The sequence below is a fragment of the Schistocerca piceifrons genome, chromosome X (assembly GCF_021461385.2).
Source record: "Schistocerca piceifrons isolate TAMUIC-IGC-003096 chromosome X, iqSchPice1.1, whole genome shotgun sequence".
Taxonomy (NCBI): domain Eukaryota; kingdom Metazoa; phylum Arthropoda; class Insecta; order Orthoptera; family Acrididae; genus Schistocerca; species Schistocerca piceifrons.
Genome location: NC_060149.1, coordinates 207,854,842 through 207,869,894, shown reverse-complemented (window position 1 = coordinate 207,869,894; position 15,053 = coordinate 207,854,842). Strand labels below are relative to the sequence as shown.

The following is a 15,053-nucleotide window of genomic DNA, read 5'->3' as shown; positions in this document are numbered from 1 at the left end:
ACGTTACTCTGCTGCCGCATGCAAGCGCAGATATGTTTGGTTTCCGGAAACGATTCATTTGCGGGGCCAGTGATCGTCACAGTAAGTAGCGACTCGCGAGCCCGCTAATAATCCTTAAGAACTGACCGGGATATAGATCATTCGCAGAGTCACAAAAAATCGATGAATGTGCGGACGTGAAAATAGCTTGTTCGGAAAATCCTTCGTGAAGCAATAGATCGGAAAACATCGATAACTGGGTGTTTAAATCAGGGTTTGGTATGGGACAGGCACGTCTATTGGTCGCAAGGAATGATCTTCACGCTCAATTCGAGCAACCATCTTTATTAACCGAATGCGGAGGGAATGTACAACCAATAACATAGCACTGCAGTAGATTATAGGATGAGAGGAAGTGAGCGAGAGGGGGGGGGGGTCGGGAATGAAGAGGGAGAAAGTAATAGGAATTGCCTCGCCCGCATCAATCTCGGCGATTTCCTGGTCATCATTTTCCTTGATGGCTCGGCATCAGCTGTAGTTTTTGGGGTGCGAGGGGAGAGTACGGGGCGTGGCCGCTGGCTCCGCCCCTGCCGGCCGCCGACCAATGGCGAAGCGCGTCCGTCCCAACCAATTGGGAAGGCGTCTCTTTACGGGTCGCTAATACGGCTCCCCCAGCGGTGCTGAGCACGTAGTTAGTGTCCTGCGCCCAGCCGTTGCCACCAGCTCGTCGCAGCATGCAGCAGTCGTTCCGCGTGATGGAACACCAGCTGGTCGTGTCTTCCTCGGAAGACATCAAGCCTCCGCCGGCTGCACATCTAGGAAAGCCTACCGTCGTCGTAGACGTCATACCGCCCACGTACACCAGCCCGCCAGTCGCCAAAACCGAATCTATCAAAGGTACGTTCAGGTTTCAGTCTTAACGTGCCTCGTTCTGCTAGCTTCTTACAGCAGGGGCGTGGCACACTGCTTCCCAAGTCAACAAGTATCACTGAAACTGACTTCAGGCTACAATGAAAATATTCAATATTTTATGTTTTGTCAGAAGCTGGTCGAAATTTATATTCTTTCCACCTTAAGATACTCTTCAAATTGCTCGTAGTTAAGTAGTCAACAGAGACATTTTACCTGAAAATTTTCGTCCTTCAACTCAGCTGGTAGCTTTTTATTTTTTTGTTATCATTATTATTTTTATTTTTATGTTGTCTTACATAAACATTATTTTTCCACCAAGCTAATTAGCAACGTATTTTACACATAGCACAGCTTGTTAGGTTATCCTGTATTACGGAGTCATAATTCAGTAGTAGTCTTTTCAAAAACGTTGTATTTAGCTTTCCAAAATTTATACAAAAATTCTAGCATGTAATGACATGAACAATCGAGAAATCTTTCACAGTCGGTTGTTCGTGGTACACTCTAATGACATTTCTTATGAAACTCGGCTGTTTTTTATTTATTGTCACCCATTCCCATAGCCTTCTTTCATTTCTTTCGCCTACTACATATATTTTAAGATAGTTCTGTAAATAATATAATGAACAAATTTTTGAGTTATTATTCTCGTTTTCGGTAGGTAGTGCGATGTTTCTACAGTCGAGAGCCTGTGATTGCAAGGGTATGCCCAGCTTACGCAACTTCGCAATATTTCGCATTCGCTTAGTCCTTTTTGCTATGTACTGAAATAATGTTGCTGAAAAAATATAATATCATGATAAAGGGAAAATATTTGCTTGTGGGAATTCTGCTTCAGCGTGCAGTAAACGCGTGAAGTTACGTTTCTACTGTGAATGTCACTGTTTAATTCACATATTCTCTCACAGCTGTGTAATAAAGTTCATCGTATTGTCATTTCAGGATGCCGAAGGAAACACAGCATAATTCTGGGGCATCTATGTCGCTATGTTGCTCGTCTGCTTTCTTCGAGCTGTGACCAATGAGATAAATTACTCATAACTTGGGAGAAACGTCTGTACCAAATATTGGTTCTCTCCGGATGGTCGGCAAATTTGCAGTGGCGCGGACCATAGAAATCACGCAGAGCTCTGTACGAGTAAAACTCCAGTCGGTTCCTCCTTGTGCCGCGTTTATAGGCAACACACCGCACATGCAGGTTGTGCGTTCAATGCATCACACACGTATTAGGCGAGACAGAGTGACGAATTTTCTAATAGGTGTTTTTGAGGTGTACCAGTTTGTGAAGTAGCCCTTTATGCCGCGTCTTGTCAAAGGCTCGCTGTATGTTCACGAAAATTACTAGGCTCCAGCGGCCTCCGTTAACTGCTCCCGAGATAGCGTAGTGAGCCGAATAGATGTTTTCCGGAGCCGACATATCTTCTGAGGCGCTCTGTTACGATCATTCATATGTTTTGGCTATGGTATTTAACAATGATATTAGTCGGTATGATTTTGCATTGATTGTAGGTTTATTCGGTTTTGTTATCATTATGATTCTACAGCTTTTCCATGACGCTGGTTTGTTTCCTGTGTTATATAGAATTCAAATATATTTACTAGTGTCAGTATTATTATGTCAGTGGGGCTTACCGTAGGTGTAGTCTTTTAATATCATTTTTGCCGGGTGCTGCATTCTTATGGCCATTTTTGCGTCTGTTGAATCGTCTCTGTGATGACACTTGTGTGGTCTATATCCGTTTCTGAATCTGCTTTCGGTATTGTGCGCATCCCTCAAAGAATGGGAATGAGAAAATGAGATTAACGAATTTGCGGAGAATTAGTGGGTTGTTGTTAGCTGTCAATAGTCGGACCGCGGAGCGAGGTGCGTTCACATCTGGCTACGGTTTGTCGTCCAGCCCACAGCTTCAGATTATTAGGGAGGTGGGCATTTCCCGAGTCTTTACAAGCCTTTCACAGTGAAATCATTCTTATGTATAAAGGTATTTATCGCAAAAAAATAATTTTTGTTGTGATTCACTTGATAAATGACGTTGTACTTGCATTTTCACGAAGCGTTCAAAGAATTTATTCTCGTTTTCACGTGCTTTACATATTTGCGTCTAGTTGGGTGTTATTCCCGAGCGTGGTGCCACATTTTAATATTGGCTTCGTCTCTTTCGTCTGTGCATGCACTGTCGCTCCGAGGGGAAAATGTTAACCGTCGAGTGTCTGCATATTCAAAATGATTCTCACTGGTGCCTGTATAATTTGCATGTTGTTAGTTATTTACTGCGCGACATAAATCATGACCAGGGAAAGATTTTTTTAAACATGAAGTATCAACCGCAACAATGGGCAACTATCTTCTTTGCTTTACGGAGCTCCAAAGCGAAATCCGTAGAAGGTATATTGTGACTCTTATCGCAATTTTTATTCACTCTAAACTGTTTTATTTCTATGTCATCTTTTCATGATTACAGTAGACGTACAACGATTATAGCACAGGATTAGGAATCAGACAAAAATGGCTCTTATACTTAAAGCTTTTACTTAACCTTCTTCCTGACACTAGTTTTCGGGTCACATCTAAATTTGGGGGAAAATATTGTATAGCTAAGAGAGTCTGCTGTTTGTGACAACATGAATCGCACGATATTGCATCTGTAGTTCGATACACCCTGAAAAGCAGCTTTTGTAATAAACGATTGCGTCGTTCGTTAAATGAGACCACAGCACCATATCAGTAAAAGACCAAGTAAATTTTATTTGTACGTGATCTCCGTCTTTTGTTGTAATCTTTTCATTTCTAATTTCTGCGTAAAACAAAAAAAATATCGGTTGAGCTGAACTAGTGCTCTAGTCTACTACTCCATTCACATTAGTAATGTGGGGAAAGTTCTGGTGGAAAATTACGAATTATTTATTAACAAAAGAGGCGACTCTCCGGAACGTAGCAGCGCTGTGTAGTCGGTAGGCACACAAACAAAAGGTACGGAGCTTGGCTAGGTTTCGGAATGCACTTCCTTTTTCTATGCATAAAACTAAAACATTGATTACTCAGTGCTCAGTGGTGTTGATTCAGCTTTTAGTCTTTTTACCTCTATATTATTTTCTATTGAAAACGCCCGTTTTACGAAGTTACCAGGCAGTGGTCGAACCACAAAAGCTGCACTCCGATTTCTGAGTTGCAGCGAATTCGGTGACGGCTTACCTAGTGTCATCACATCTAGAAATTTTTACCTTCCTCCGACTAAGTGCAGATTGAAATGTTGCACAAATTTACAAACATTTCGATTTACCAGTTTTCCGAAATTTGCAGAAAGAAGAAAAAATTAAAATAATCTTAGTAACCGCTAGCTACTGCTTGGATTACCTATACGTAAAAAAAGACAAAAGATTACCTGAGTAAATTATGTCCAAGTTATTGTCTCTCTGGATACGAGAACGTCCATAACAACCGATTACGTCATACAAACATACTACCTTATTTGCCACTTTATTTTGCACATTTCTTAGCCTCTCTGCGTTAATAAAAACGTTTCAACTTTGCAAAAACGCAATAAATATCTTAAAATGTTATTAATTAGGTTATAACTTTCATAGGTTTAACAAGAGAAGCTTTTTTTATTGCTTCATTTTAATATCGTAAATAAATATACATGCGCTGTCGAAACATGAGCAAAGTAGCACTAAATATAAAGATGTATAGCAGATAATATTCCATGTGCATAACCATTGTTTTTATAAATAGGCAAAGAAGTGGAAGTCACTGATTTAATCTGAATTTCGACCTAAAATCATCACTCCGTTTCAGCACGACTGTGTATTTAGCAGTTTAGAATTTCTTGTATTGATTAGATTGTTTCAAAATTTCGGGAAGTTGATATTAAGCCCCGAAATCTATAGTGTTAATTAATATCAGAAATCGGGAATCTCTGAAAATGGTCCCGACGTTCCGATACTTGCCATCATCTGCTTGCGAACTTAACTGTTCACATTTTACGGTATGACTACCGCTTGCTTGTATGAGATAATTTAGTAATGTTCTATGTCTAGGTAAAACTTCCGAAAATGTAAGTGAAACTACTGACGGCAACTTAATAATTTTAAATTTACATTCGCCCTTCACCTCAAAATAATTTAACTAAAACAGGGCAAGAGTGGGAGGTAATCTCCTTCGTGAGATTGTTATTGAATCAGTTGCGAGTAATACACTCTTTCTTCAAATGAACTGTGCTGTAAAGACTATCCCCAAATCTTTCAATATTATTTTAATTAGAAATTATCAGATCTTATTGACACTGCGGGGAAAGGATCATTTACTATTTGTTAACAGGTATGGTATTCGTTATATACAATACAGAGACTTTTAATTTATCACATTCTCAGTATTCTTAAAATTTATGCCGATAATCTAAACAGATATTTATGGTATGCATTATTATGCAGGAAATTTAACAACTGTGTACTTTTCATCGCCAGAACTTATGTTCTGAAACGACGAAGTCGTTGTCCGCTGCATGGTCGGAGACTATCCATTTAGTGCGTGGAAGATTATGCAAGAACAAAACAAAAATTTTGGTAAATACGCAACCGCTGAATTTATAATCGCACACGAGGTCATAGAACCATACGCTATGATTATATGATTGTTATTAAATTATTGACAGTGGAGCTATGATTTGGACGGAATAACCATAAACATAGAAACTTTGTTTAATGACACGGTGCTAATACATTGTTGGAATGCACAACTCCGGAGCTTCGAATCGTTCATAAACCAACTTTTGCGGACACCTGCTAGTGCTTTCATTTACGCTACTCTCAATCGGTATGCCTGTGAGTTGTCAGCGTAGCTATACTCTTTATATTCTTTTCTTTTACTTTGATGAGAACTCCCCGAATTTATGTAATTTACGCAGTAGTCCAACATTGGTTATTGTTTCTTTACCATTTTCCAGTGCTCCCTTTTTACTGTCTTCCAGGAACCACATTTACGTGAGGTGTTTATTTACAGCGCAAAAACATGTAGCGATCGTTAACTTTCCTTTGTTGGCGTTTATCGTCGTTCCGAGTGGGGTGGCGCACTGGTTAGCGTGCTCTATACACACACTGGAGGACTGGAGATCAAATACAAGTCCGGCTATAGTGATGTAGGTCAGGTATGGCGTCCATAAATAGTGAATGATCCCATTGAAGAACAGAGCGATCCAATGTTTAAAAACTTTTGGAACCTAAAACAGTCTTTGATCGTAATTTTTTCCTTGTTTAGTGACCGGTTTCAATCAGATAGATCATCATTCGACTACGTCTCCTGAAAGAGCTAATCTAATGATGACCTAACTTTTCTAAAGCGGTCACTGAATAAAGAAAAAATTTGCGATTAAAGACTGTTTTGGTTACAGAAATCGGTAAATAGATTACAATAATGTCGGAATAGTTTCTTGGAAAGGGACCTGTGTAATTTCTCTCTCAGTCCTTGTCTTATACGAGCTTATGCTTAGTCTATGATGACATAATCGTCGACAGAGCGTTACTTCTTAATAATCTGTCCTTACATATTTGATACCGAGAACACAATTCGAAAGCTTTTTAGTTCGTCATGGCTATCATCGTTTGCAAGTTTCTTGTGAATTAATGAAACTTGGCAAACGTATGCCTACATCTACTGTATCTATACTCTTCAAACCACCTTGTGGTGTGTGGCGGAGGATATTTTATGTGCCACTCTCACTCCTCCTCCTGTCCCTGTCCCAGTTGCAAATAGTTCGACGGAAGTACAATTGCCTCCGTGTGTGATTGAATCCCTCTAATTTTGTCTCCGTGGTCTTTTGGTGAGATATGCGTAGGCGGAACGAAAGTACGCTCTCGGTAATTTAAAAATAATCCACACCACGATGCAGAATACGTCTCTTGCAACGTCTCCAATTGCAGTTGGTTGATCATCTCTGTACCGCTTTCGTTCTTAATCAATGAACCTGTAACGAAACACGCTGCTCTTCTTTGGATCTTCTCTATTTCCTCTATCTGGTACAGATTCCATACTGACGAGCAACATTCAAGTATTGGTAGAACGAGTGCTTTGTAAGATACTTCCTTTGTTGATGGACCACGTTTCCTGAGGGTTGTTCTGATGAATCTCAGTCTGACATCTGTCTAACTCGCGATTAATTTTATGTGGTCATTCGATTTCAGATCGCCCCGTACGCATACTCCTAGATATTTTATGTAAGTAACTGCTTCCAATGATTGTTCTGCGATTGTATAATCATACAATAAAAGATTTTTCTGTCTATGTATTCGTAATATGTTACATTTGCTTATGTTGTAGGTCAATTGCCACTCCCTGTACCAAGCGTCGATTTTCTGCAGGTCTTCCTGCATTTCGCAACAATTTTCTAGCGTTGTGATTTCACTGTATACAACATAATCATCCACGGAAAGCGTCGCGGAGATTCCGACGTTTTCTACTTCGCTTAATTGTACTTCGGTTACATAGTTCCTAATGTCATAAAAACAATGCCTGCCTTGTACACTTGGATTAAGAAGACATCAGGGGAAAGGAGATAGTTATTGTTCACTAATATCGAAGTGGCCACATGACTGTGTTGACAGATTGCACGTCTAAGGCTTGTAATTTATTTGACTCTGCAAGAATAGGACCATCAGTTCCTGTCTTACATGTAACCAGAAATTCTCAATATGTTACCTTACATTTATTACAATAAGCATGTTATAAGTTACAGACCATCTAGTGCTGAATACAACGTTATAAACCATTTGATAATTAATATCGTACAGAAATAGAAAAAATAAACAGATTTTACAACAGTTCATGAGTAAAACAATAGAGAAAAGTTACTGGAAGGTAGTTTTAAATTATGAGGGTTAGCAGCAATGGGCGTAGTATGAGAGGTGCAAGAGGGGAGGCAGAGAAACGTGGTAAAACAAAGTTAATGAATCCAGGGGAAAAGAAAGTGACGTGACTGATTTAGAAATGCAAAGGGCATGAAGCGTAGAGGGCAGAAAATGGGAGTATTTGTTTTACTCTTTGACAAGGGGACACTGGCCGTATACGTTAATTTCTTGGGAAACATTACGAAGTTCGTAGTAGGAAGAGTTTCATATTGGTCTTAAAAGCAACAGGGCATTGTGTGCAGAGTGCAGTGTAGCTTGTTCCAGAGCCAGATGCCAGCAACGCAGAAGGAGTGGGTGAATTTTTTGATTCGTTCTGACGAGATGACGGTAATTTAATCTCTGATAGAGCAAACTGGGGTTCATGCGCGCTGAAGAGCCGATGAAGTAAACAGAGCGTGTGGTAGTCACGTGACTTGCCTGGCGTTAACCAACCTAACTTCGCGTAATGAGTGGCTGCGCGGATAAAACACGCACTACAAATCTAATAGACTATAGTTTAATCCTTGGTTATTCTTTGAATTGTTTCTGACACTTACTGTGACTTTCAGAAACAGAAATGACTTGGAGATGTAAAACAATGAAATTGTTTTTTTTATTCCATTTTCTACTGCAGACCCCTGCAATAACTGGATGCATGAGACGATTTTCAGACTGGAGGAAGGCAAGGGCAAACCACGTGCAATAAGACCATCCCTTATAATGCTCTGTGGTGTTACAAATCAAACTTCAGGTTGATGACTGCTTTACCTTTAAACCAATACGTTCAGTTACTCGTCTTGTCATTGGATCACATTTTGTCCTTGTTTGCTTTCAAATGGGCAGTTATCTACCTTGCGTTAGTACAAGCTCTTCTTCTTTTACACCCAAACATGTTGATGTGATATTTCACCAACGCCAGTGGGTAGGTTTATTTTCTCAATATCACATATTGATGTTACATGCAAATCTTAGTCATGCCAAGCATTTCCGAAAGACGAAATGGAGCAAAACATCAGCGGTTCTGCAAATGACAGACAGCTACGTGATCCTCAGTATCGCACCGCGGCAAGAACACAACTCAAAAATGCAGTACTTGTTGAAACTCGATTTAAAGAATTAATTCTATAAAACTTCTGTTGAAACAGTGTAAGTTTCCTTTACATTTCAAGTAAGTACTGTTGGTCGCAAATTCTATCACATTTTTTTGTGGACGTTGCGGCACTTTGCATGCATTTTTCAGTGACATAAAATAAAGATGCTCTTTTTCGACTTGTGTCACTTTTCTTGCAGAGGTGCGATATGATGCTAAGAAGGGAACCATCCTATCGCACCCCCCTCAGATTTAGTTATAAGTTGGCACAGTGGATAGGCCTTGAAAAACTGAACACAGATCAATCGAGAAAACAGGAAGAAGTTGTGTGGAACTATGAAAAAATAAGCAAAATACACAAACTGAGTAGTCCATGAGCAAGATAGGCAATATCAAGGATAGTGTTACGTAAGGAGCGCCGTGGTCCCGTGGTTAGCGTGAGCAGCTGCGGAACGAGAAGTCATCGGTTCAAGACTTCCCTCGAGGGAAAAGTTTCATTTTTTATTTTCGGTTTATGTGACAAACTCTTATGTTTTCAACACTTTTTTGGGAGTGATTATCACATCCACAAGAAAAACTAAATCGCGCAAGGAAGGAAAGAATCTTTTTACCCGTTCGCCAAGTGTACAAGTTAGGTGGGTCGACAACATATTCCTATCATGTGACGCACATACCGCCACCAGTGTCGTATAGAATGTATCAGATGTGTTTTCCTATGGAGGAATCGGTTGACCTAGGACCCTGCGATCAAATGTTTTCGGCTCCCATTGGACAGGCACGTCCTTTCGTCTACTAATCGCACGGTTTTGCGGTGCGGTCGTAAAACACAGACACTAAACTTATTACAGTGAGCAGAGACGTCTATGAACGAACGGGCAGATCATAACTTTGCAAAAATAAAGAAAGTAAACTTTTCACTCGAGGCAAGACTTGAACCATGGACCTCTCGTTCCGCAGCTGCTCACACTAACCACGGCACCACGGGGCTCCTGGGCTCACACTGTCATTGATATTGCTTATCTTGCGCATGGACTACTCAGTATGTATATTTTGCTTATTTTTTCATAGTTCCACACAACTTCTTCCTGTTTTCTCAATTGATCTGTGTTCAGTTTTTCAAGGCCTATCCACTGTGCCAACTTATAACTAAATCTGAGGGGGATGCGATGGGGAGGTTCCCTTGTAAGAAAATAAATAAACCCACTGACGATGTGTGTTAAAGAACAAGAATTACTGTTTGCTCAAAGCAGAAACGCATTTCCATAATTAGAAACATGTAGAGTGATGTTTTCGGTTGCTAAAGTGCACTACTGTACGAAATATGATGTTCCTGTGAGTGAAGTAGCTACTGTCGTGCTTCAGACAAGCATTTTTCTTTTCAAAATAACTGCTAAAGCAGTTACTGCAGTTATATGAGTGATTATACGGTGTAAGCTGACACTTTTTATCGAAAGCGTTTGTTTTTTATGGCGTTTAGTAGAGCAGCTGGAGTAAACTCGAGCACAGCAGTACGCAGCAGTATATTTCGGTTCTGTTCCAACAGCAAATGATCATTTATAGAAAAGGAAGAGCAGAGTGAAGTAAAGAGCGTCGGCGCGGCACGTTGTAGGTGGCTGACTACCTCCGGCGAGCCAATAAATCAAGCGTCGGAATTCCTGTCTTACAACGGAACACGCCTCGCCACTCCGTCCCCCGCGTCAACAGCTCCAAATGTTGCCTGCGGCCCATATATCTCCCCGACAAATGACGGACGCCCCGCTGTTCCGCTCCTACCTGCGCTGACAGTTTAAAACTTCCCAGAAACACCTAAAACGCTTTTACTGCCCGTCAATAATTACTTATAATCGTCTAAAAACACCGGCGAACCTCTCTCGTCCCTTTTGAGTCTGCTCGTGTCACTAAATACTGTCACTTAGTATTTTAGTTACTTTCTTCTCGATTTTGCAAAAACAGACATAATGTCTTACGGGATAACAGCAATCAGTAATTTTATAATGTTACTTAAAATCCGTCTTGATTGCAAATTTTTTTATTATTCATATGTTACAGATCTGAAGATGGTTCTGAATGAACCGAAACCGGTCATATGAATAATAAAAAAAATTGCAATCAAGACGGATTTTAAGTAACACTTTCTTCTCGAATTCTTGTTCAGCTATGTTACGTTGTAACCGAAGTGTTATATACACTCGACATCAGCGTGTATGCTGTCTAAAAATTTAAATGCATCTGTTGCTCCGATAATATTGAAGGAGTGAATTTTACAGTATCAAGAATATGACAACCATTAAGCGAGTGAGAAGACACTGGACTCGCATTCGAGACTAGCGATGGCGGCTATCGCTGAAACAACCGGTTTTCAGTTATAACGTTTTTTTCAACGCCAGTCTAACCGGATTGGTAAAGCCACCCAAAATAACCTGTTTCTGAAATAAACGATTTTCGTTTTTTTTATCCTATTAGTTCCTGTAATCGAACAAAGATAGAAAATTTTTGACTCCCTCCGTTTAAGGACTCACAGAATCAAAATATTAAATGAAATAATCAAATAGAAAAACGTAGTCCGTCCATCGTTCGTTTTCTCGAAAAGTGATTAGTTGTTGACTACCACGAGAAATCACAAATATTATTCTACTGATTCTCATATTTTGACACTGCTCTAAAATCATGTTTTAATCGGAGATCATACCACTATTTGGATATTGCGAGTACTCAGTGGTAAAGGGCGAAAACTGGTGTCGAAAAACTCTGTTTTTCGTGTTAATTTGTCTGTTTCCAAGGGCTAAAAGCAGTTAAAAGCCTGCTGTGTGGACACAGGCAGCAGATCAGCAACTTTCTATTTTATTTGTAAACTGTGAACGAGCTGTTAAGTTTTCTCCTTAAATTATGTCGGAACTTTGTTGTGGCTCCTTCCATTTTTAATCTTTTACAGCAAATGGAGCATTGTACTTCATTGATACCTTGCTTTGTAAAATACTTCCAGTCTAGGGGTGGTGACATTGTGCAATACAACTAATCTCCGACAACGACAGTGAGAAACTATCATACAGACCACATAGAGGAAGTCTTTCACACTGCATGTACACGCGTACCATCTATTGGACGCCACATGATAACAGGTACATTACTGTCACAGCAGTGTTGTACCAATTCTCATGCCATTTGTTTGTTTCTAATTTCTGTCGGCATTGTTATTAAAATAGCACTGATTGCATTTACCATTTTTTATAATATTTCAATACTTCAAAGGAATGCAAGGTTTAGGAATAGAAATTATTCGTTCTTTAAAAAAGGTTTATTTAAAAACGAAAAAAATTACCTCTGTTACTATGCTAATTGATACTTCAGTTTTTTACCTGATTATTAGTAAAAAATAAAAACACCTGTTATAATCTATACCGAACAAATACTGAAAAATATCGGATATTCAGAAATAAAATACCGAGATAAATTTTAACCGGTCGGTCTCTCCCATCCCTATTCGGGACTACGGGTTTCAGGAACCCGTTCAACCATCCAGATTTACCTTTTCTGTGAGTTCCATAAATCGCTTAAGGGAAAATCTGGGATAATTCCTCTGACAGGAACATGGCCCGTTTTCTTGTCGAGCCTTTCTCAATCCGAGCTTGGATTCCAGCGCTAACCACATTGTCCCCGACATTAGACATTTGAGTTACACTTGTAACCTTATGAGAGACTTAAAAATACATAATAAATAAACATGTTTATTCACTGTTATTCACAAAGAGTACATACTGGCATGTCTCTCATTGTAATCCTAGGAGAAACCTTCTGTCACTTTAAAGAAACCACACTCTCTCACCTTTTCGTTGACAACTGTTTTCCATTAGACAGATGCTGCTGCATCGCTGAATTCAGAATATGATATACGAATATTCTAAGGTAAAGCCGAGAAGATAATGACATTCAAGGTACCAGAGAATGGTTAAAAAACACTTTATTCATTGCTTCAAATATTGCGTTGCGCTTTCTGAATCGTTACTGGCGGATACTTTTCTTCTTTGTAATACCCTGTTGTCCGCGCAACTTTTTCTTTTAATGAGATGATACTCTTTCCCAGAAAAAAAGTATTTCCTCCAAAACTGTTTTACACGGCCCCAAAGCTCCTCAACACTGCTGTAAACATGCGTGCTTCATATGGAGATCCACTTTTTATAAAGCAATTGGTTCGACTATATACGATTTCGTGGGCATTTTCTCTCCTGATCACCAATATCTGATGCATTACACCATTTGTCACCAAAAATATTAGACATTGCTCTTCATAAATATTCCGATTGTATTCTGTGTCCAGAATGTGCTCAAATTTTTTCTGAACGGCCATGACTCGACTGCTATCGCGCTCGTCGTTTAAATGACGGAAACAGTATGTTTTCTTGTTAGTTGTTGCTGTAGTCTAGATTGGACAAATGTAAAGTAAACACGGTGGGATCTTGTGTGTTCTTGTTATATGAGACCACCTGACCTCCTCTCAGAGCTAAGATATTCGTTTAATTGTTAAGAAAAATCATGGGTTCCCAGTTTCTCGCATTTTATTTTGCTGAAAATTTTCTGAGATTTAAACTCCTTTCAAATTTGGCTGAAAGGCCAGCAGACAAATGTACCATCCGCCTAGTATGTTCGTCTTGATGCAAACACTACATATTTTTGTGCTCTTCCGTCATCGCTCTCGCGGTGACTCTTATGCTGAACTATAAACAAGTGCTGATTCGCTCTAAAATGCGTAGTTAACTTTTAGCCAGTCAGAAGGATGTATGCATTTAATCAGTCTGAATTCAGAATACAGGTGCATAATTCTGCAGTAGCAGTATTACACGGATGTAAAATGACAAAATGGCTCATCAATGAGCCATATCCCATTTTTTGTTTCGTAACAAAATGCTCTTGGTTCCTTTCTCAACTGGAAGTCTTTAGATTTCTTATTTCCAGTTGGGTGGTGACGCGCGAATCATTCAGAGAATTAGACTTTATTATATCTGACGGATTTTGGATTTCTTCGATGTCAACCCGAATAAAAATCCAACCCATTCATAATTTGCCAGTTCTGAATTATCATTGCCTCCAATTATCTCTGTAATAGCCCTGCGAAGAATATAGCTGGCTGAAAAATGAGTCACAGAGAAATCTTTCATAGCTGCATGCTGCCAAAGAAGAAGCGGCTCCGACCGCTTTGCAGTAATACTGGCGAGTGTGGGGATTGTGCCAACTTCATCTGACGAAATATGGTTAGCGAATAATTGAGAGGGTGGCGAGGTTCGTTATTAGCTGATGCTTATTACACGAGAGTCTGGTATAGAATTGCTGAATGATCGCACCAGCCACAACTAGGAGCGAAAACGTCGCTCATGTGCGGACTGTACTGGTGCAGCATGACTGTGCTTCCTGCTGCAAAGCTGAGGCCATGAATCAAGGTAGGAAATTAAGTAAAACAGTCTTATGAAAGCACTCAAATACTGCTCGTCTTCTGCCGTCATAAAGTGATGGGAAAAATAAACTTCTAATACGAAAGCACATGATGTTTGAACACCGGTTGTGATTTAATTGCCTTCCAAGACACCAGTGGCTGGATTGCTATGAGATATACAGTAAGCTGAATATTTAATCAAAGGAAAAAAGTGCTTATCTTAAGAGAAATAGTTAAAAATAAATCAAATTTGAAAAAAATGCAGAAAAATTTAAGACAGACAATTACGCTACTTGAGGGGACTAGTACCTGAATAAGTATCAAAAAACGATGTTTTAAATTTTTGTCTTTAAAAAATTCTTTGTAGTTTTCTGCACAATAAAAAGTTTACTTCAACGAAACTATAGCGAAAGAAGCCTCAAAATTAGAGGAATTTAAAAATGTTTGCTCTCATTACGATGCCTCTATGTCACGCACACATCTCTGCTAAAACAGATTTTTTTCTCTATTGCTTGTTTTTTGTGAATTTTAGTCTTTAATATCTTAGTCACCCAAGATTATTAGAGAAGTAATTCCACGGTAGGACACAGTAGTCAAATAAGAGCTTAACAACGGTATATGGGAATGGTTACCAAAAACTGTTCTGGTAGGACTAAATACCTTGAAAATAGGTGTGTTGAATGCTCTACTATGTTTCAATGATAGTGCAGTGCCAGGGTTTAAGGTTACGGAATTGATGAAAGTGCGTGGTGGGCTCAATATGCAAAG

The 15,053-nt window shown here is 39.4% G+C and overlaps 1 protein-coding gene across 1 annotated transcript in view; it reads left to right on the top strand.

Moving 5' to 3' along the window:
* Nucleotides 1-713: 713 nt before the first annotated feature.
* Nucleotides 714-15,053, top strand: part of LOC124722251 (segmentation protein even-skipped) — a 79,855-nt gene continuing 65,515 nt past the window's right edge. Inside the window, exon 1 of the mRNA XM_047247440.1 lies at nt 714-876. Coding sequence (XP_047103396.1) covers nt 714-876 — 163 coding nt within the window. The remainder of the gene's footprint in view (nt 877-15,053) is intronic.